Source organism: Heptranchias perlo, chromosome 5 (genome assembly GCF_035084215.1).
Source record: "Heptranchias perlo isolate sHepPer1 chromosome 5, sHepPer1.hap1, whole genome shotgun sequence".
Taxonomy (NCBI): Eukaryota; Metazoa; Chordata; class Chondrichthyes; order Hexanchiformes; family Hexanchidae; genus Heptranchias; species Heptranchias perlo.
In genome coordinates, this window is record NC_090329.1 from 115,194,311 (window position 1) to 115,216,943 (window position 22,633).

General features: G+C 43.6%; 1 protein-coding gene across 4 annotated transcripts in view; it reads right to left on the reverse strand.

Moving 5' to 3' along the window:
• Positions 1-10,522: 10,522 nt before the first annotated feature.
• The window catches only part of thumpd2 (THUMP domain containing 2), a 51,498-nt gene continuing 39,387 nt past the window's right edge, over positions 10,523-22,633 (reverse strand). Inside the window, exons 5-11 of one of the 4 annotated variants that reach the window (XM_067985070.1) lie at positions 22,540-22,592; positions 22,217-22,304; positions 20,685-20,756; positions 17,626-17,740; positions 15,323-15,443; positions 14,919-15,015; positions 12,654-12,732 (exon numbers count right to left, since the gene is read on the reverse strand). In XM_067985070.1, the coding sequence (XP_067841171.1) occupies positions 14,967-15,015; positions 15,323-15,443; positions 17,626-17,740; positions 20,685-20,756; positions 22,217-22,304; positions 22,540-22,592 (498 nt within the window). In that variant the 3' untranslated portion in view covers positions 12,654-12,732; positions 14,919-14,966. Of the gene's footprint in view, positions 12,733-13,596; positions 13,998-14,918; positions 15,016-15,322; positions 15,444-17,625; positions 17,741-20,684; positions 20,757-22,216; positions 22,305-22,539; positions 22,593-22,633 lie in introns of those variants that run through there. The other 3 variants (XM_067985068.1, XM_067985071.1, XM_067985069.1) reach the window with 3 other exon arrangements.

A 22,633-nucleotide genomic window follows, 5' to 3' on the forward strand; every position in this document is an offset into this window, starting at 1 on the left:
ATGGGAGGATACTGAGAGGTGTAGAGGAAGTGAGGGATCTTGGAGTGCATGTCCACAGATCCCTGAAGGTAGCAGGACAGGTAGATAAGATGGTTAAGAAGGTATATGGAATACTTTCCTTTATTAGCCAAGGCATAGAATATAAGAGCAGGGAGGTTATGCTAGAACTGTATAAAACACTAGTTGGGCCACAGCTTGATTATTGCATACAGTTCTGGTCACCACATTACAGAGAGGATGTAATTGCACCAGAGAGGGTACAAAGGAGATTTATGAGGATGTTGCCAGGACTGGAGAATTTTAGCTATGAGGAAAGATTGGATAGACTGGGGTTGTTTTCTTTGGAACAGAGGAGGCTGAGGAGTGATTTAATTGAGGTGTATAAAATTATGAGGGGCCTAGATAGAGTGAATAGGAAGGACCTATTTCCCTTAGCAGAGAGGTCAATAACCAGGGGGCATATATTTAAAGTAATTGTTAGAAGGATTAGAGGGGAGCTGAGGAAAAATTTTTTCACCCAGAGGGCAGTGGGGGTCCGGAGCTCACTGCCTTTTTGGGTGGTAGAGGCAGAAACCCTCAACTCATTTAAAAAACACCTGTATATACACCTGAAGTGCCGTAACCCACAAGGCTATGGACAAAGTGCTGGAAAATGGAATTAAGCTGGGTAGCTCATTTTCGGCCGGCATGGACACGATGGGCCGAATAGCCTCCTTCTGTGCCATAAATTTTCTATGATTCTCCAATCTCTCCACATAACTGAAGTCCCTCATCCCTGGCACCATTCTAGTAAATCGCTTGTGCAGGCCAGAAAATGGCATGGTGTCCTTTTAGATAAACGGATGGAGCCCCTGCCTGCTTTGAATAGAGGCTTCCAACCCGTCCCAGGCCTGAGGGAAAGATACAATGGGGCCCAAAACTAACGGGAATCTGGCAAAATTGATTTCCGCTGGATTTCCCGGGCTCTACCATGGTATTTTGATTAGGGACCTCACCCTGGGGAGATTTGCTAGAGGGGTTCAAAATCATGAACGGTTTTGATAGAGTAAATAAGGAGAATCTATTTCCAGTTGCAGATTGAGTAGAATGGGTGTATACTCTGGAGTTTAGAAGAATGAGAGGTGATCTCATTGAAACATACAAGATTCTGAGGGGGATTGACAGGATAGTTGCTGAGAGGTTGTTTCCCCTGGCTGGAGGGTCTAGAACTAGGGGGCATACTCTCAGGATAAGGTGACGGCCATTTAAGACTGAGATGAGGAGGAATTTCTTCACACAGAGGGTTGTGAATATTAGGAATTCTCTACCCCAGTGGGATGTGGATGCTCAGTCATTAAATATATTCAAGGCTGAGATCAATAGATTTTTGGACTCTAGTAGAATCAAGGGATATGGGGATCAGGCGGGAAAGTGGAGTTGAGGTCGAAGATCAGCCATGATCTTATTGAATGGCGGAGCAGGCTCGAGGAGCCATATGGCCTACTCCTGCTCCTATTTCTTATATTCTTATGTTCCTGCCCAGAATTGGGGCACAAAATAAGTCCCTGCATGTGTAAAACCAACTTAGCGTCAGGATTGAAGGTCAGTCACTCACTCGCAGCAGAAGGTAAACTTTATCCTGTTAGGAACTCAGAGAAGACTGTACCGACGTCCTACCGAAACCACCAATTACTCCAGTATCATTCTGGAATGCAAAGATAACCCTCGGCTTCTTTTCTGCACTACAAAACATCTCCTTAAACCCCTCTCTCCTGCTCCCTCCACCCTCTCTTCCAACAATAAGTGCGAGGAGCTCATGGACTTCTTTGTCACTGAGATTGAGACCATTCATTTAGCTGTATCTGCCACATCCTTCCCTTCCCCTAGCTGACCAAGCAAAACTTCCCCCAAGTTTCCCCCTCTCCTAGCCCTGAACCCGTGTCTTTCTCTTGCCCCTCTCATGTTCTCTCTTCATGACCTCTCTGAGCTCATCTTGTCCATAAGACCCACCTCCTGCTCTCTCAATCCCATTGTCAATAAACTGCTCAATACCCAACTTTCCTTCCTGACCCCCATGCTAGTTGACTGTAAATAGTTTCCTTTACTCAGGCACTTTCCTCCTCCTTTTCGAAACCACCGTCATCACCTCCCTCCTCAAAAAACCAACCCTCAACCCCTCGGTCCTTGCAAACTTATATCTCTAACCTTCCTTTCCTCTTTAAAGTCCTTGAACTTTCGTCTCCCAAAACTGTGCCCATCTTTCTCGTAACTCTATGTTTGAATATCTGTAATCAGGTTTCTGCCCCTGCCACAGCACTAAAATGACCCTAATCGAAGTCACAGATGACGTCCTCTGTGACTGTGGTGCGCTATCCCTTTGCATCCTTCTCGACCTGTCTGCAGCCTTTGACACAATTGACCACATCATCCTCCTCCAACGCCTCTCCTCCCTGAGTGGGACTGCCCTCGCTTGGTTCCACTCTGGCCTATCCAATCGTAGCAAGAGCATCTCCAGCAATGGTTCTCTTCCTTCTCCTGCACTGTTACCTCTGGAGTCCTCCAAGGATCTATACTTGGTCCTCTCCTATTCCTCATTCACATGCTGCACCTTGGCATCATAATTTGAAAACACAATGACAGGTTCCACATGTACGCTGGTGACACTCTGCTCTACCTATTCAACACCTCTCTCAACCCCTCCCATTGCAGGGAGAACCTTCACCACACGGACTGCAGCGGTTCAAGAAGGCGGCTCACCACCACCTTCTCAAGGGCAATTAGGGATGATCAATAAATGCCGGTCTCGCCAGCGAAGCCCACATCCCATGAACGAATAAAAAAAATATGTCTGATATCCAGTGCTGGATGAGCTGCAATTTCCTCCATTGGGAAGACCAAAGTCATCGTCTTCAGCCCCTGCTGATAAGCTGGAGGCCTGTGGTAGAGTTAGAGATCATGAACTGTGGAAGAAAATGAAACTGCAAAAAGTTGACTGTTGAAATTCTTGCTGCTTAGTGTGGCTGCAGCAAGTGGACTGGCGTGGTGTATGGAGAATGCACAGATGCACCACTAATTGAATGTACCGCATAAGATCAGAGATACCTCAAAGGGAGGCTCCATAAAAGAAATGTGGCCATACACCCCCACCCTCCCCCCTCCACCCCTCATGCTGACACTGTGTCCCTGCCAGGCCCAGCACTGTTACTGGATTTCCTTTCTATTTTCCTGCCCCCCTACCCAAGTTCTGTCGCTGCCATAGTAAAAGTGGAAACAATTGAACCCACCCACAATACAGTCACAACCATTTCTGCTTTCACAATGGCAGCAATGAGGTTCAGTAGGAACCTTGGCAGTGGCTGGATAGGGGGCAGGTAGCACTGATTTTAGGAGCCCCGAGTTCTCGGCACATTTTAGCCCATTGAGTCCGTTCCGGATCTTTGCTAGGACAATCTAAAATTAATCCCACTGCCCTGCTCCCTCCCCATATTTAAACGTTTCATCTTCAAATGTTAATCTATAGTTCCATTAAAAGATGGCTCAAATACTCCCTGTGGCAGCAGCCCATATTTCAAACACTCTTTAGATGAATGGGAAAGAGAAGGCTGATTTAGCAAGATGAGAAACAGCGTGGTGACGAGCGTAACTCAATCCCGGGCAGCATTACACTGGATTATTGGTGCTCATTGTCTGGGCAGGTTATTTCAGTTCAGGGGTGGTGGCTATTTATCTATCCGTGCTGTTTCCTCATCGGATTGCAGTTCTCTGATGACCCATTTTAACTCGGCCCGCCCAATGGAATTGGGGTGATAGCGGAATTTAAATTGCTGTTTACCGCTTACCGCCCCATTATTGCTTCGCTGCCATATTTACTCGTGCCTTCTGCTGGGCAGCATAGGTGCCCGCCTGAATCAGGCAGGAGGCTCATTACTGTATGCACATTGGTGTCCCATGTCGTGCGTGGGATCTCAATGCAATTTAGAAGGGCAACTTGGTGGAACGTACGCTGGGCGCACGCCACCCAGTAGAACCGGGCGGTGAAGAGGAAGAGGCCCCGAAAACGTAGGCAAATAATTATTTTCAAGTTTGTCGGGAGATCAGGATTGCTGCTCCAGATTCCACAATAACGTGGGCCGCTGTTGCCCCGAGCTCCCCCTCCTCAATCGCACCCATTCACCCTCACCACCACCCCCAGACCTACCCGCCTGCTGTCTAGGGCTACCTGGTATCACGCCGGCCTGGTGCTGGCAAGCTGCAGTGGGACACTTGCTCGGGTTGTGCAAGCTCTCCCAGCGGCATGGCAAAGAAGCCCAGCCTTTGAAATGGAGCGGGCCCTCCGCCGGCAGCGACAGGCGAGCGTTCTGCCCACTGCCCCGCCCATTCATTACCTGGGGTTAAGTTTACTCCCCTCCACTCATGCTCCGAGACTCCCTAAAAGAGCGTTTCCTGCCCCAACAAAGCCGTTTGGCTCTGGGTTTCTGCTGAGCCCCTGCCCGCCGGTCCTGTGCCTCATGACCCCCCCTCCCCCACCGCCGCGGGAAGCATGCGCTCCACCTGGCTTTGTTTTCCGACCGGGTGTTCTCCCGGTGCTTCAGCCTACTCGAGCTTACTCTCCACGAGAAACAGATACAGAAAATGCTGCAAACGCTCAGCAGATCAGATAACATCTGTGGAGAGAAGAGATGAGATAACCTTTTGGATGCGGACCCTTGCTCAGAACTGGAAGATATTACTGATGAACGGGGTTAAGGGTGAAGAGAACAAAGGAGGGGTGGGTGAGAGGAGGGAGGAAGAGGAGGGGGAGGGGGGAGGGGAAGGGGAGCACATTTGACTCATTAGGGCAGATGCCGCCCGGGCGTAAACTAGCATTACAGATGGGATGCCCATCATAGAAGCCACCCAAATTTCAATTGATTTCAATAGAAATAAAAATCGGGAAGTTTCTGTAACTAGTGGCTGATCCGCACGCCAGTTTTATAGGCAGGCGCCAAGTTGATAATCTGCCCCAATGAGTCCATGGTGTTTGAGGTGTGACCCGGTCCCTCACCACCACCGTCATGGAGTGGATGAGGGTTAATTACCACCGCTTTTTTCATTCAGCAGCACGATATCCTGCTCCATCATCATGAACCTGGTGGGACTTGGGTGATGGGGGAGCGGGGGCCGTGGTGTCTGGTTTGTTTCATTACTACGCTTATTCCTATACCTACTGCAATCCACCATAACTCAGTTCAGGCAAATGTTCAGATTCTAATCTGTCACTAACTTTGGTACCACTAATGGAATAGTTAAGCACTTTAAACCAAACCGTAAGAGCATGTTAACACATCATCAATGGCATTAATCTCATTCCCGAGTCCATGCTTGCTTTCTGCCTGTGCTCCAATGATCTCTCCTTTCTACTGAGTTTATCTTTGGCTTGGAACTTCAATCATACCAACAAGATTAAACCACAAAGTCATTCCTTCGCTTGAAACTCACAGGTTCAATTGAAAGGAGAAAACCAATACAATAACACTTGCCTTTATGTGTCACCGTATCACATTGGCATGTCTCACAGCACTTTACACAATGAGTTGCTTTTTTAGAATGCAGTGACTGTTGGCAACATATTTTGAGAAGTTTGGGAAAGAGAAAATGGCACTTCCTGGCCTCTTCTTGAATCTTAAATCAATAAACATCAGAATAAAGATGTACTTTTCTAACACCAATCCATGTTATATTATTGCAGAGAGATTACATTCAGGTGAGATGATCGAAAACACAAGTACAGCTGAGGGAGGCCATTTGGCCCATTGAACTCATCCTTCCATAGAAAACTCTGGTCCACCCCATAGTATCTACCAGTATCTTGAATGATTCTAGTATTGTTGCCTCTTCTAACCTACCCAGAAGATCATTACTGTTTGTATAAAGAGCATCAGTCTTGAACTTGCCTTTTAACAGTTTGTACCTAGTTGAGTGGAAAGTGTTAATGAATCCAGTACAAGCCTCTTTAAAAGAATGTTGCACATGGTAATCCTTATTTTTCCAATCAACCCTGTTAAGGAAATAGGAAAGAGGAAGATTAATTTGTTCTTCAGTCAATGTTCTCCTTAAGCAAACATTTCTATTTATAGGGTGCTCATTAGTTGGAATGTACTGTACCTGTCATTAACTCAACTATGAAATGTGGGCTTTGATTTGCTGCATAAATTCTTATTATAAGAACATAAAGTGAAGTGCATGTAATTGAAGTGCCCTAATGGAGGTTTGCTGGAATGTAAGGTTGGGTGTGGGAAGCAGTACATGTTTACGAGTGCTTCACGCTGCTCCTTTGCAACTTTCAAACTACAACTTGTGGGCTTTTTAGTCTCCAACATTTGCAGGGAGGGAAGAGAAAAATCGAAGGGTGTATCACCTGCCCCATGGTTGCACGTTTACTAACTTTAAAATGGCAAAATTCAGAATAGTGAGTACACAGTGCACAATTAGAGAAAAAGACAGAATCAAGGAGCAGAGAAACAGAATGAGCCCCCCAGCAAAGTTAGAGAGAAACATTAAGATATAATTGTACATATATAAAAATTATGAGAACGTGAAGTAAAGTTTGTGAACAGAATCGCGCACCTTATTCAACAACAACTTGCATTTATATAGCTCCTTTAATGTAGTAAAATCTCTCAAGGCATAATCAAACAAAAAATTTACAAAAAATAACACAACTTTGGGTCCAAGTTTTTCTTCTAGATGTACAAATGTGAAGTTTCATTGTTTCCATACTTTATCTTTATATAAATGCTTTTTTCTTGGTGTGTTTGCACTGCATGTTTAAAGAAGATAAACAGGAAAGGGGAGCAGGAAAATATGAGAAGAACAAAAAAGTGGTGTGCAGGAAATGCCCTATCATGACATGGGGGCAGTGGGGTAAATGCAGTGATTGACAGAGTGACAATGCCGGTCAGGTTGACTTAAGCACTGAGGAGATTGCCTGATGGGTGGGCCTGGTGGTATTGTACTTCACTGAGCTAATACACTGAACCTCGAGGTGGTAGAACTCAGTCTGCATGTGGAAAGCTCCAAGATGTCAGGAAGAGCTGCTGTGTGAACCCTTTTCCCAGACAGACTGAAAAGCAGGATGAACATTCCCCTGCCTTTCTTCTATATCTAATATTGACCAGTTAAAGATCAGCATTGGCAGAGGACTGGAAGTAGGCTGCCCACCCACTCTCTCGCTCAGAAAATGGTTAATTGATGACAAGGGAACTCACAAAGTGGAGGAGGAGCGCATAGCCACTAAAGAAACAGCTAGTGAGGGAAAAGAAACAAAATCACAAGCTAGAATTCAGACTTCAAAGTTCACATTGATTATTAGCCTGGAAATTATTGTGAGCGATATTGTTGTCCCAATGTTTAGCATATTTGCATCCAATTTCTCTTTCTGCTATTTTAACATTGACGTTAACTTGATTTAGAATAAACCGATTCCTGGCTCTTTTGATATCGGGGAGAGTTGAGCACATTGAGTGTTCGTATGATAATTGTTCATTGGCGGCTATGCCTTCAGGTGACTAGGCCCTAAGCTCTGGAATTCCCTCACTAAACCTTTCCGTCTCACTAGCTCTCTCTCCTCCTTTAAGTCGCTCCTTAAAACCCACCTCTTTGACCAAGCTTTTGGTCACCTGTCCTAATATCTCCTTATGCGGCTCCTGTGAACACCTTGAGACACTTTACAACATTAAAGGGCTCTACATAAAAGCAAGTTGTTACCTGCTTCATTGAGACTAATAAATACTTCAAAACCAGTTGAATATTGGGCTGCTTCCCAAACACAGAGGGCAAATGCCAATCTGAGACCCACACCTCTGATCCATTATCCTGCTCGTGTTCCATGTGCCAGAACCCGGTATTGAATCTCAGACTTCATCAGTCTGAAGCTGACTACGTGCACAGTCAGACAGGTAGCTATTACTAACACCAGATCAGTTTTCCCCTTGTCAGTGCAGTGTCCTTTCCCAGAGATCATCCATCACAATTCAGTAAACATTTTCCTTTTTACAGTTCTTGGTGTCTGTTTTGTGACAATTGAGGTTGAAGTGGAGTGGAAGGACTGAGGAGGGTAAATTAGATTGGGTGAATTCAATGTCAAATCAGGTGCAGAAAGAGAAATAAAGAGTGGGAAAGTTTGGATTAAGAGAGAGAAAAGAGACAGAAAGGAAAAGTAAGAAAAATAAATTTAAAATTTAATTTAAAAAAAATTCTTATAACAATTCATAACCTGAAGGATTGCGACTCCACTTATAATTGTTTATTTTCTGGGCAAGAGAGGGTGATTGGCAATCATTAACAATTATATCATTAAATAGGTACTTACACTGATAATTAGAAAACTTAGCTTTGTGCCAAGTTTAATGGGCAATTAATGTGCAAAAGCAGCAACTTCATGAAAATCACGGGGAGGATAAGCGTGAGATGCCGTTTGGCGAAGCTAACGGCGGACTGGCGTAGTCCAACAACTTGTGGCGATTTGCAATTCACGGGGTATCTCTTCCTCACAAGTTGCTGGCCGATTTGGGCATTAATAAAGGTGTGCATTGTTCAGACGCTGCTTTTTTTCAACAAAATCTGGTCAAATACGTCCTTCAGTGTAGTCAGCTGACCTCCTTCCATCCCGACCTAACGGATTGAGATGAATTCAGTGAAAAGTAAATTATTTTTGTGCAGACCTGTTATTTGTGGTCAACATTTCCAGTAACTGGAGGAGATGAAATGTTTACGTATTTCTCAGAAAGCAGCTCAAGACTCCCAACAAATGGTTTACAGGTCTTCACCCAACTGTAAACACCGTGCTAATGTCATTGTGAAGCCAGTTTTCAGAGAAGTACTATTCTGGAATCAGAGAAATAGATAGCATGGGTTCCATTGTTGTCTGAAGATTGCCCAAATAGATTGAAATGAGACCATGCATAGTTCAAAAATGAGGACAAGAATCCTGAAATCAATTCACTGGAGCACAGGAAATGGGGCGAGGCGAAGACAGGGGTTTGTTGGAGGTGTGGGACTTTGTGTAGGAGAGGATACAGGCTGTAGAATCAAAATGAAAGTGTGCGTGGAATCTTTGCTTTTCATTTTTTGTTGTGATTCACTCTCGCCTCTTTTAAGTGAATGGATCAGTCATAGTGAAGATCGGTGTCTGGTGACCTCTAGTGCATTATTCAACTCATTGCAATGGGAATGAGGAACAAGGAACAGTTTGAAACCAGCATACAACAGAATGAACCTTGCAAATTGCATGAAAAGGCTTGCCGTGAAATATACATTTTCTTGTAATAACATTTAATATACAAGTTAAAATTAAAGATTGTTCACAAAATATTGCTTGTCACAATTTTTCTACAAATGGGCAAATTGAACAAAATGATAAAAATCACACTTTGTTTAACCTTTCATACCTGGCTGAAAATAAGGAAGAAATTTGCTGGTAGCAGGAGGATGGTGAAGGAAACAGAGCTCCTCAGTTTGGCTCACATTTCTCATGAGACCCATCAACCAGGGCAGAAGTCAGGAACTGTCAAAACCTCTGAGGTACCATCTCAAGCACCGTATACTTCCATCTGCGAATCGGAGATTGGATCTCTTGCAAAGTTGCCTATAAATCAGTAACCCCATTCTAAACTAGTTGGTGAATTGGTTGTATATGGTACTTGAGATGATACCCCACAGAGAGGGTATGGCAGTTTCCAACTTTTGCACAAAATTTCATTGTGGCAAAGGTGGATGGTACATTTTTCCTGGAAAGTGGAGGTGGCAGACAAGGAACAGCAAAAAGATGCTGAGGCGTCCAGGCCGAGGTACTCCTCTGCTTTTAGTTGGTTTCTCAGTGGGTCTACAGAGAATGGCCCTGTTCTCCTAAAAGCCATCGATCCAGTGTTTCTTCTCACTGGCAGCACACAATGAAGGCATCATGGCTGTTTCCTGGATAATGATCACTGAGGTGCATACTAATGTTCCTGTGTTTAGACACCACCCAAACAATCATTGAGTGCAAATCTTTTCAGTTCCTTTTAGACCATAGGGTTGAGATGAAGAGCCTTGATGTCCACCTGTGTGCCGTGTACCATCCCCAACACTCCAGGGAACCCAGCTGTCCTATTTTTAAAACCTTGATCTGTTTCATTGATTCTCATCTGGACAACAGTGCATAAGATGAAACTTCACAACAGATACCAGCTGAAAGGTAATAAATCATGCCGGTCTGATACTGTACAGTTATTGCACATATTAATGTCAACTCCTGTGGACACAGCATATGTTATCTGTGCAAATGTAGAGCTATCTCAATGGCTGAGCCAGTGTAGCAGTGAGACAAGAGACACTAATGTTGGAAGAAGCTGTATTCAAGCCTTGGATAGCCTATTCTGGTAGGTAGAAGATGCTGCATTTCATTCGCTATGTGTTCTGTACACAAGGGAGATGTATAAGGATACCAGGATTTCCCTTTTGCTGTGTGCACTAAATGAGAGTGAAGGTACAAAAATCCATTTAAATAATTGGACACAAGAATGTACAGATGAGAATATAACATTTACTGGTGATAAACTGCAACTTATTTCTCAATTAACCCGTAACAATGACATTGAAACAATTAACATACTTCCACGAGGAGTGCATTTACCAGTCTGCACACTGTACTGATTCAATGTAGAGTATTCTCCCACCACGTGCACAATACCAGAAAATATTAATTTGACTTTTCCTCTTTAATGATAAGGCTGCAGTACATTCTGCACCCAAAAAGGTACAGTTACTTTCAGTTTTCTCCAGTATGAAGCACTAAGAATTTACAGAGGGAAACCAAATATAAGGAAGCTACTTAGATGCTGATGTACTGGTCAGAATGTAGCTTATTTGCAAATGATAGCGTAAATAACAGACTATTGGGTAAAAAATTTTGGTACATTCATTCATAAAATATCAACTTCAGGTTTTTTTAAAAAAAGATTGTTAAAAACAATGAAACAGTGTGTTAAGCTATACACATTTGTCTTACAAATGCTGAAAACACAAAATTATACAATTGTGATAACATAGCCCACCCAACCACAAACATGGGTGATCAAGTCTGGTTCAAACAGTTGCACGTTGATTCAATACATTTTCACAGCACTTGAGTGGGAATCCAAAGAGTTCAATAAAATTTTCACTTATTCAGTTTTCTCATAGATAATTTATTCAGATTTAGTGAACATCACAACTTTTCAATGTTACTCAGACTCCAGACCAGCCTCTGTTAATATTCTACAGCATATTTTACCCCTTAGACTGCCAGCAGATCAAAGAAAATTTCATTCTCATTGGGCCAGCCTTGCCTGATAAATTTTCAGCCGACACGCCCTGATATTAGAACAAAAGTAATATTAACCATATAAAACTAAAAACACAAATTTAAATAAAACACATCAAGACTTTGTTCTGCTCATCTTGCCTTCCCTTACCACAATTCTATTTTTATTTTAACATTACTTTTTCTTATACAAGATGTGCTATTCTAAAACTTTTTCTTCTCTTAGAAAAATGTTTTCTTTTAGTCTCATTGATTATTTTGGAGGCAAGAGCAGTATCCAAAAAAACCAGGCCTGTGATTAGTCGAAAAGCAGATTCATCGGCAGGTTTTCAGACAATCATGGCTGAGGAAAATAAGGCCGGATACTAATCCACTGCGTCCGATGAAAACAGGGCGTGCTGGATTAAGATTGCGGTAGCGTGCCACTCACTATCTTCTCATTGACCTTGTGCCACACGCCATTTTAACAGGCGTGTTTTGAGATTTGTGAAAGACCCTCACCCAAGGCAGGGGTGGGCCTCACAGATTCAAAAGTCAGGGTCTGATGACATCAATCAGATGCTATTTTAACTTTATGTCGTGAGGTCAGTGCCTGATGCTGGCCTCCCCAGGGAAATCAGGCGTCAAGGAGCAGAAGGCCCAGAAGAGGACAGAGAAGGTAAGTGATTTTTTTTTGAAGGTTTCTTTAAGGGCCAGGAGGAGCAGGAATGAATGCTCTTCCGGACCACACGAGGAAACTTGGGGCTTCCCTCCCTGATCACCTGCCCAACCCCTCCCGATCCATTTACCTGACTGCCAGAGACCATTCCCGCAGGTCCCCGGCCGCAGCCTCCTGCTGCACTCACCTGCTGACCTCATGTCATTGATGCCAGTTTTGGGCGGGAGTCGGGCCTGGTGTATTTAAACGAGGCCCGGAAGTTAAAACGACCCGAGGCTCACGTCGGCGAGCTCACCCCACTGACTCCAGGTTCACTGTTCACCCAGAGATGAAATCAGGGTAAAGACTGATGTGACTGTATCAATTCATTTTATCTTTTTGAAAACTCACTTTAAATTCTAAAATAGTCCATGACAAATTGAACACCTTCTGCATGAATAGCAATGCAGTCACTTATGTGATAGCAATTTTCTTGTATCTGTGTATAGAAGCTTCCGTTACACCAAGACTCACTTGGAAAATACCCTTTGGAACTAGAGAGGCCAGAACCTTTGTTTTAACTTCAGACTGTTCTTTTTCAGCTATTGACATGTCCTCCACATCAACATTTTCAGCTGGATTTGAACTTGGCTCCGATGTTGATGTATCTGTATTCTGCAAGGCAGCAAATTTTTCTTTGTTACTCTGGTGGCTCTTTGACTTCTGCCATTGCTGCATATCCAATGAGAGTTCTTGGCTAAGTAGAAGCACAAGGGTTCCATCTGTACTCAGCACCCTATTTAAAAAAGTGGCCACATGTATTAGAGAATTTACTCTACAGCCATATTGGATCCTAGCAAAAGTTTAAGGAGAGATTTAGAATTAAAAAAAAAACATTTGAGTATCATTCGGTCACATCTGCAGTATGTTCATAACAGTGCTCCAGTCTCTATCAGTATTCTGGTATGAATTTCACCTCCCGGCTGCTAATTGAACTCAAATCAGAAAAAGGTCCACCTGCAGCAACACTCATGAAACTCCATCATCCAGGACGGAGCAGTTTGTTTGATTGGCACCCGCCACTAGACTCAATATCCACCCCCTCTACCACCAGTTCACTGTGGCTGCAATATGTAGGAGCCACAGGATGGACTGCACGAACTCACCAAGGTTACTTTGACAGCACCTCCATCCCTCGTGACCTCTACCACCAAGAACAAGAGGAGCAATGTCATGGGGACAACATCACCTCCAAGTTCCCCGGTAGGTCATATACCATCCTAACTTGGACCTAACTAGCATCATTGTGGGAGCATCATCACCACAAGGACCGCAGGAGTTATAGGAGAAGGCCCACCACCAAAGTCTCAGGGTAACTCAGGAGGGGCAAAAAATGTGGTTTTGCCAGAATCACCCACATCCAGATAACAAATAAAAACATGAAGCACAGGCTAATGCTAACAGATTTTTCATTATTAGGATTTTTAAAAACATGTGGTAATACAGAATTAAAATTCTAAATGAGCTGTTTAAACAGGATTTGTATATTGTTGTTGAAACACACAGATTATATTTTTGTGCATGAGACCCACAGATCATCAATTTAAAAAACATCTACACAATGTCTGATTACATTGTTTTAATAAATAACTGCAATAGTTTTAATATCTTTGGGCCCTTACAAAAAAAATCCAGGATAATACACAGAGATAACTGACCAATGACCATATAGATTAGAAGTTACACTGATCAAAAGTGACAGTACAACAATGCAGTCAACAGTCTATACGATCACAATTCAGATAGATGTGTTCAAGCCTTGAAGCAGATCAAGGCCACTCAGTTTTACTGGAGTAGGCCGTAGCACAGCCTGGTTAACCTGCTGGAGTTCTGTAACCACTATTGAAGAAGCGATGCTCTTTGACCTATGAGAACCTCAAGACCAGGGAAAAGTACTCAGGAGACCAATATGAGAAGGTTCAGTTGTAAAGATGACATGAATAAACTTGTCATCGGTCCCAGGATACGCAGCAAATATTCTTCACGTTTGTTGGATCCCACCTAAATCGTGGAACAATCCGGTTAAGTGGCGGTGAACCTATCTGCTGGAAGATGGACTACACTACAGAGTGAATAGCTTGAACGTCTCCTTCAACATGAAAGGACAGAGCTGTAAGGTTCAGAACTGGTAAAAAAAAAACCTTCATGCTTTTAGGGACTACAAAGCATGAGAGTTATTAATGATGGCAAAACAAAAAAAGTGACCCAAAACGATGTTCTATCAGAGGAATAGGTGGAGGGAAACTCAGCAGACTGCTCAGCATACTAAATTTCTTAAAGGGGCTGTATTTCCAGGTGATTTCCTCCATGAGTTGACAGCAATATCTTAACTATATGTGAAGGTGGAATGGATGAAGAAGAATTCCTTAACTACTGCCAAGTTACCATCCCCTATGATATCCTCCTTGATCACAAAAGCAGGATGTTGCAGGCTATGAATAGCATCCTCATAGGCAGGGAGTGCCTATATAGCACCTTCAGGGAGGAAGAACTAGCAGATCAACACACTTACAGGCAAGTCAAGTCAACTAAAAAAAGCCAAAGCTTATGCCTGAGGGAATGGCAGAATCTAAAAGTCCAGGCTACCATTCAGATTCAGGTCTAAAACTAGGTCTGTCAAATTCTCATGTTCGTATTTTATTGGAATAATATAATAACCCCATTCACATTAGATTTAAATCAGGCATCTCCCAGGACATCACAAATTGATTTCATAAACATCTCCCATTGAAGGTGAAAGAATCTAACATGGTGCCATGAGAACTGCACTTCACTTCACCGTGCCTACAATGAGATTGTGGGGATAATTTATGCTCTTGTTTTCCCACCTCTATCACAGACTGGGATAACAAGTATTAAACATTCCCTCATGTTGCTGTGAGAATTCCATTATAATTTGTAAAATTCAATGATAAGATGTACCTCTGAAGAAATCGATTCCCTTGGAGTTTGCAAGTGTATTCTGTAGTCTTAATAGGGATTGATTTTATTTGACCACTTGAAGCCTGTATCAGTATTCCTGTGTTAGAAATCTCTATTTTAATATCATGTACTAGAGAATATTGCATGGGAAACTGGAAACAGTTGGAATATTTATTTCAATTTTTAATGCAATTTAAGAAATTTGCAAGAAAATAGTTTTGTAGATATTCCTTAAATATAAACCCGTAAACTAGAAGCGTTTTTAAAAAAAATGTTTTGGCATCCAAAAGTTTGGAGAATTAATTCTCCTCCCTTCCTGTGCCTCACTCCCAATTTCAATTGAATAGCTAAAAAAAACCTGATGTGTAAAAAGAGAAACGGTACTCATACTTGATATAGCCTACCTCACCATCTCTTTGAGGATGTACGGCATTATTGTCTTTGTATCCTGGGAAATTTTAAATTTTTTTCCAAATGGAATGTCACAGATGACTACATTGACGCTTTCTGTAAGCAGAGGTAATTCTGCAACACACAAATCAGTAATCAAAGTTACACATTTTAAAGTGAAGCAAAGTTCGATTGCGAGCACAAACCCTTCTTTAGAAGCAACACCAATAAAAGTTAAATTAACAACTTTATACTCAGCAAAGAGGATCCACTGAAAGGTATCAACCAACAAATGCTTTAGTACTAATCTAGTTTGAAGAGTGTCAATATTGAGATTCCTTTTAAAAGAGAATCAAATAGATGCAAAGAATAAGGATCAACTTTGTATTCTGTCCTCATCAATTTTGAATATATTTTCTTTAAACAATGACAAGATTGAGTGTTACTAAGCATACCAGTGAGGGAGGTGAATTATCTGGAGAGGTGCACTCTTATCCCAAGGACATAACTCAAGGATCATTTGCACGCATTATTTAAGCTTCCTTAAATAGGTGAGGTTACAGAACAGGAAGCAGAACTCATTTATCCCACCTGAGCGGACACCAAACATACCTTCAACAAGTGCCCTTAACGAAAGGCTGCAACTTATTCATTTGAAATTAATTGATCGGATTTATTATAAACTGCATCATTTCACTGTTATGGAGATTGCCTCTACAAGTTTGTACTGGAAGCACATCAATTCCATGGGCAAATTTTTGTATGTTCAACAGCATTAGAAACAGGGGGCCTCACCTGGTTGTCCAACATACCTAACCCTTGACTGGTAATTTGAGGAAAGGGAAAAATCCTTTCATAGGTGCGTCCTCATTTAGATCTAAATTGGAATTCCGTTAGGTTGCACTGTAAATGCAAACGAGATCCGTGCACCTTGTAAAAGACAAGAAACAGCACCTATCCAACTGAGAAAAGAGCCTACCACTACACAAAGAGATTGCGCCACAGACACCAAGATGCAGCCTGACCAAAAATCTGCTGGACTTCCAGAAGGCATTTGATAAGGTTCTACAAAAGAGACTGTTAACTAAAGCTCATGGAATTGATGGCAAATCATTGACCTGATTAGGAGATTGGTTAGGCGGTAGGAGACAGAGTAGGGATAATGAGTATGTACTCGAATTGGAAGGAAGTGACTAGTGGTGTCCCACAAGGATCTGTTTTGGGGCCTCAACTATTTACTAATGACTTAAGATAACACAATAGAGAGCCATATATCCAAGTTTGCCGATATCACAAAGATTGGTGGCATAGTAAATAGTGTAGACGGGAGCATTAAATTACAAAGAGACATTGATAGATTAAGTGAGTGGGCAAAACTGTGGCCTCTGGATTTCAATGCAGGTAAGTGAGATCATCCATTTTGGACCAAAAAAGGATAGATTCGAATATTTTTTTTAAATGGTGAAAAGCTGGAATAGTAGAGGTCCAAAGGAATTTAGGGGTCCATGTACACAGATCATTAAAATGTAGCAGTTAGGTACAAAAAATAATCAAAAAGGCTAATGGAATGTTAGCCTTTATAACTAGAGGGCTAGAATATAAAGGGGAAGTTGTGCTAGTTCTATACAAAGCGCTGGAGTACCGTGTACAGTTCTGGGCACTGCACCCAAGAAAGGATATATTGGCCCTGGAAGGAATGCAGCGCAGATTCACCAGAATGCTACCAGAGCTCCAAGGGTTAGATTATGAGGAGAGATTACATAAACTAGGCTTGTATTTCCTGGAACATAGAAGGTTAAGAGGTGATTTGATTGAGGTTTTTAGGATTTTGAAAGGAATGGATAGGGTAGATAGAGAGAGACTTTTTCTGCTGGTAGGGGAGTCTAGGACAAGGGTCATAACCTTAAAATCAGAGCCAGGTTATTCAGGAGAGATGTTAGGAAACACTTCTTCACTCAAAAGGGTGGTAGAAGTGTGAAACTCTCTCCCACAAAAAGCAGTAGGTGCCAGCTCAATTAATCATTTTAAATCTGAGATCGACAGATTTTTACTAGCCAAGGCTATTAAGGGATATGGAGCCAAGGCGGATGGATGGAGTTAGTATACAGATCATCCATGATCTCCTGAATGGCGGAACAGGCTCGATGGGCTGAATGGCCTACTCCTGTTGCATTCGTCATCAAGTAACTATTCACATTCATAAATTAACATAACATAAATAGATACCAAATATTCCAGGGTTGGATAAGGAATTTCTCTTTGCAGTGAAGACCTGCGGAACTCATGCTTTGCTCATAAGTTAGGAGATCCTTATTACCTGTGACAGAAGCTCTCGTTAAGTCAATGTTGCTGGTCAGCTTTGCAAAACATACATTGGCAGATGCTATCTGCAACTGTGAGGCAGTATTATCTATTCCATGGTAATGTGCATTCTGGGGGGGGGGGGGGGGTGGAGGAAACAAAAATAAAGGTAACAGCATCAAGAGGAGAAAGCTCATAAGTAAACAGAACAGGTTTTCACCGGGATCTCTAAAAAAGGTAAAAACTTGTCTCCTTCCCTCTCTTTTAGGTCTGAAGCCAAGCATTATCTACGGGCCAAGTAATGCAGGCAATCTACTCTCAAGCCTCTGCCAACATAGCTCAAGCCAGCTATTTGACAGTACATGAGAATGGTTAGAGTCATTTGCCCCAAAATTTTCTCTCCAGGTAGGGAAAACATCTAGCCTATGATTAGCAGCTCACTCTAATGGCAGTCAAGACTGAACATGCAGCTGTGCTTAAAAGGATCCGCTCTGCTGTGAACACAGAAATATGTTATTCAATAAGACTTTAGTATTTTGCTGTACTACAACAATTTGAAGATAAATCATGCACAATCGTGGCAGGAACTTAATGGGGCAAGAAAAGAGGTAGATCATTTGAGTCTGTGCTGCAATGTTGAGCAAAACAGACTCCTAAATCAGCAAACACAATGGGCTCGATTTTCGCACCCGCAATCGGGTGCGTTCGTGGCGGGGGGGCTGCGAAAATCGGGGATTCCCGGGGCGGGTCCGGAGCCCGGCTCCAACCCGCCCCATTTCCGGGTTCCCCACTGACGCGCTGACATGCGCGCGCAGCCCCCGCATGTGGGACTCCCGCCGGCAATTAAAGCCGGTGGGGTGCCACTTAAGGTAATTGAACAGGTATTTCAGGTCGTTTACAGACCTGATTGACCTGTTATTTTAGCAGGGATGGGATTTTGCAACTAACTGGGACTGTTTCCCGTACTGGGGGAAACACTCCCAGTTCAAATGGACGTGTTGCAGCCATCAGCCTGTGGCAGTTGCAAAGGGTCCATTTGACAGGTGGGGGGGTAACCCTCACTCATTGCAGGAGGCCACTCTGTCACTTTGGACAAAGTTTGGCCTCCACCACCCTCCTCCTAACAATCAAATTCACCAACTTGCACACTTACCCCGGGGTCCAGACACATGTACCTACCTTGCGGACCCCCTCAGATGTACATCTTCTGGATGGGGGCCGCCGTAGCTGCAGTCATGACCTCCTCGGAGGGCGAACAGCATCACCAGCCTCGCCGGCCACGCCGTCCACCTCTGACATGTGGAGCTCTACAACATAGTGCTGTGACACATCCACCTGCACAGCAGGAGGGAGGGCAAAGGCAGAGAGAGATGCATCGCAGAGGGCACTACCCTTGCCACAGGGTCCACAGACCGAGGCTCAACTTCCTGGACCTCTCTGAGCAGCAGTGCACACGGAGGCTCAGAGTCACTCGACATGTAGTCATGGACATCTGCAGCCTCCTTCATGCCAAGCTGCTCCCGGCTGGCCCGAGCTCAATCTTCTTACCTGTCGCTGTCAAAGTCACCACTGCCCTCAACAACTTCTCCTCCGCATCCTTCCAGGGTGCCCACCGGGGACATCGCCGACGTCTCTCAGTCGTCTGCATAAAAGAGCCCGGCAAATACACCTACACCCACTCTGCAGTGACACAATGTGTGGCATCAGGTGTGGGTCTTCATTGTGATCCTCAGGAAAGGGCATTATTGCACAAACCAGACAAGATTCACAAAGACGTGGCAGCAGTGGTGCCAATATAATATGTAATGTGAGTTGATCAGAAATTAAGTAGAAGTAAAAACCATGACAAACCCTCAAACACCCTTGTGCATCCCCTCATGCTCACGACACGTTTGCCTTAAGCTTCCTACTGCACATATGTGATGCATGCCCTGCAGCTGCAGCACAGGTAGTGGCAGGTTGAGTGAGGCTGACCGTGAAAGAGATGCATGAAAGGGTGAGTATGAGATAGATTGTGTGAGGATTGGGTTGAGTGGTAGTGGCGGGATGAGTACTGGCGAGGTAAGTAAGTGCAGGTAAGATGAGGATGAGGTTTGAGTGGGTGTGAGGGGTGATGTGATAGAGTAGTGTTGGCAGTGCAGAAGGAGATGTGGGGTGGGGGCGGTGATGTGGCAGACGGAGTGTAGGGGAATGAGTAAGTGTACTCACTTTGGCTGACCTACTTAGGTCATTGTAGCGCCTCCTGCACTGTATGCAGGTGGGCGATATGTTGGTGGTGCAGGTGACCTCCTCTGCCACCTCAAGCCAGGCCTGCCGGGGGGGGGGGGGGGGAAGATCTCTGTCCTCCCCCTCCTCCTCACCCCATCCAATAAGAGCTGGAGTGAGGCATCATTAAACCTGGGAGCAGCCTTCCCCCTGGGCTGCTCCATGCTGTAATTTTTCCTATTTCTTGCAGCATCAGTCAGTGGAGGACTGCCCCTTTAAATAGAGCTCCTCCAGCTGACAGACCTTACTGCGCATGCAGTCCGCCCGCTGCGCAGCTCAGCAGCGGGGAACCCGGAAGAACAGGTAAGTGGCTTCAATCAGCCTGCGATTGCGCGCGGGGCAGACTGATTTCACCAGGCGCGTTACCCACGCGCCCAATCGACCCCCCACCACAAACCCGCTGCCATGGTAATATCGGGCCCAATAGTACCAATATATAGGACTTTGATATTATTTTTCTTACCACTAGAAAAAGAAGCAATTTTCACCATGGTTTTAAAAAAAAAATGCAAGACCAGTGCATCCAGCAATTTGTTTTACATTTCCTCTAGCTTTTAACTTAATTGAAATTTACTTTCATCAGACCTCCTCCGTAATTTTTCAATACAGCTAGACTCTTACATCTATTGTTAGCAATCTTTAATTATTGCTAAGTCTAAGTAATTTAAAAGGACATGTGACTGAAGCACTTGAAACAAAACTCCACTTCCAATATTCTCAGAGAAGAAAAAGTTAAGTCCTGCCTTCTCTACAATGACTACACTGTAGGTTTACAGACTGTTATCAAGCCCGAGTTGGGCAAATACTTACAGGCCACTCTTTGGCAGCTTCCAGCAAAATGGTTCCTAATCCACACATTGGATCGAGTACAAGTGAACCAGCCTAGAAACAAGGAAAAACTATTTCTGTGTTCAATCAGTGCATGAAGTAGCTTCCAAACCTTACATTGTGATGCACAGTACCCAGCAAAATCCAATCCGACAGTTCAGCGATTACACATTAGATGCAGTTGGCTAGAATGTTTTACACTTTCATGAATACCTGGGGCTCAATTTTAAACTTAAGTTGCGGGTGTGTTGGGGGCGGGGGCCTGCAAAAATTGCAAAAATGCAGAGCGGGCTCGGAAGCCAGCTCCTACCCGCCGACTTCCGAGTTCCCCACGGACACAATTAAAGCTGGTGCGATGATAGTTAAGGAACCAAATGTACCTCATTGAGGTACTTAAGGTAATTTACTTGTGACATATCAGGTATAGTTAGAACAATTTTTAACTTACTTGGGTGGCTTTCCCATGGCTTCCGATTCACTCCTGGTGAAACCAGGCGTGAAGGGCCGGATCAGGCAAAAATAAACTAAATAAGTTATAAAAAACCATTGCACAAAGTTAACACACAAAATCAACCTACCTTTCCACCCTCTCCCCCTGATGTCCCTCTCCGATCTTCGCCTCCCCCCCGCATGATGTTCCCCTGATCTCCACATCCCCCCCCCCACCCCAGATCTTCTGTTCCAGTGCGAGATGATGTCTTGCTCTCTCTCTGCCCCCTCCCCCCTCAGCATTGCAGCTCCTGTCGGCAGCCAGCCTGTCAATCAGGCTGGCCGCCGGACGTGAAACCCAGAAAGAACTTTAACCACCATCAATTACATCGCGATCGTGTCGGAAAAGGTAAGTTTTTTTTTAAATTCGGGTTTGCCACAAGCACCTTAATTTCCACCCCCCCACCCCCCGTCTGCTGCCAACCTGCCACCATTTCAAAATTGAGCCCCTGGAGAGGAGAAATGTGAGTACTGCATCACTCAGCACATGTGGCGGAATGCCATTTAACACTCATTTCCATTCCGACTTTAAAAATCCACTCATTTTCTATCATATGACATTCATGGAAATTATTTTCCTTCAACATTGAAATGGAATTTCACAACTGTTTGGACTAACACACACACACACACACACACACACACACACACACCGGTATCAACCTCTTCATTCAAGTGATTGCACACTTGAATCCCAAACTACCACCTTCAGGCCCTGGCTGATAGGGTGGTGGAAGCAGATTCAATAGTAACTTTCAAAAGGGAATTGGATATATACTTGAAAAATATTTGCAGGGTTATGGGAGAAAAGAGCAGGAGAGTAGGATTAATTGGATATCTCTTTCAAAGAGCCGGCACAGGCCCACTGGGCTGAATGGCCTTGTTCCGTGCTGTACGATTCTATAATCTCATCTCAGTATTCAAATGGCCGTTTGTAATCTCATGATTCCTTTACTGCTCTTGCTTCCACTTCCCTATTATTCACTATATAAATAGAAATTCCAACTATTCTTTGTGTTACCTACCGTGATGTCGGCAAGGTATGCCATAGCCCAAGCCACTGTCGATCTCAGTCCGGCACTTTTAATATAATTCCTGCTGGCTAAAGGAAGTCTAGAAACATACGAGATACTTTAGTTGGAATGTGTGCACAATTAGTCTGAAAAAAAACCCCCAGCTCAAATGTATTTACAAAAAAAATACTATATTTTCATAGCTTTCTTAAAGTTCTTAATAAGAGAACATAGAGATTTGCATCAGTGCCATTTGACAACCATGTCTACATGCTAAATCTTGAAGAATTTACAAATTAAATTAACTAAGTATTCTAGTACAAAAAAATTGCTACCTGACAATAGGAATCCCAACCACATAATGAATGTCACTTAAATGAACGTAGACCTGCAAAGACAATGTATCAAATTAGCTGGTACAATAACATG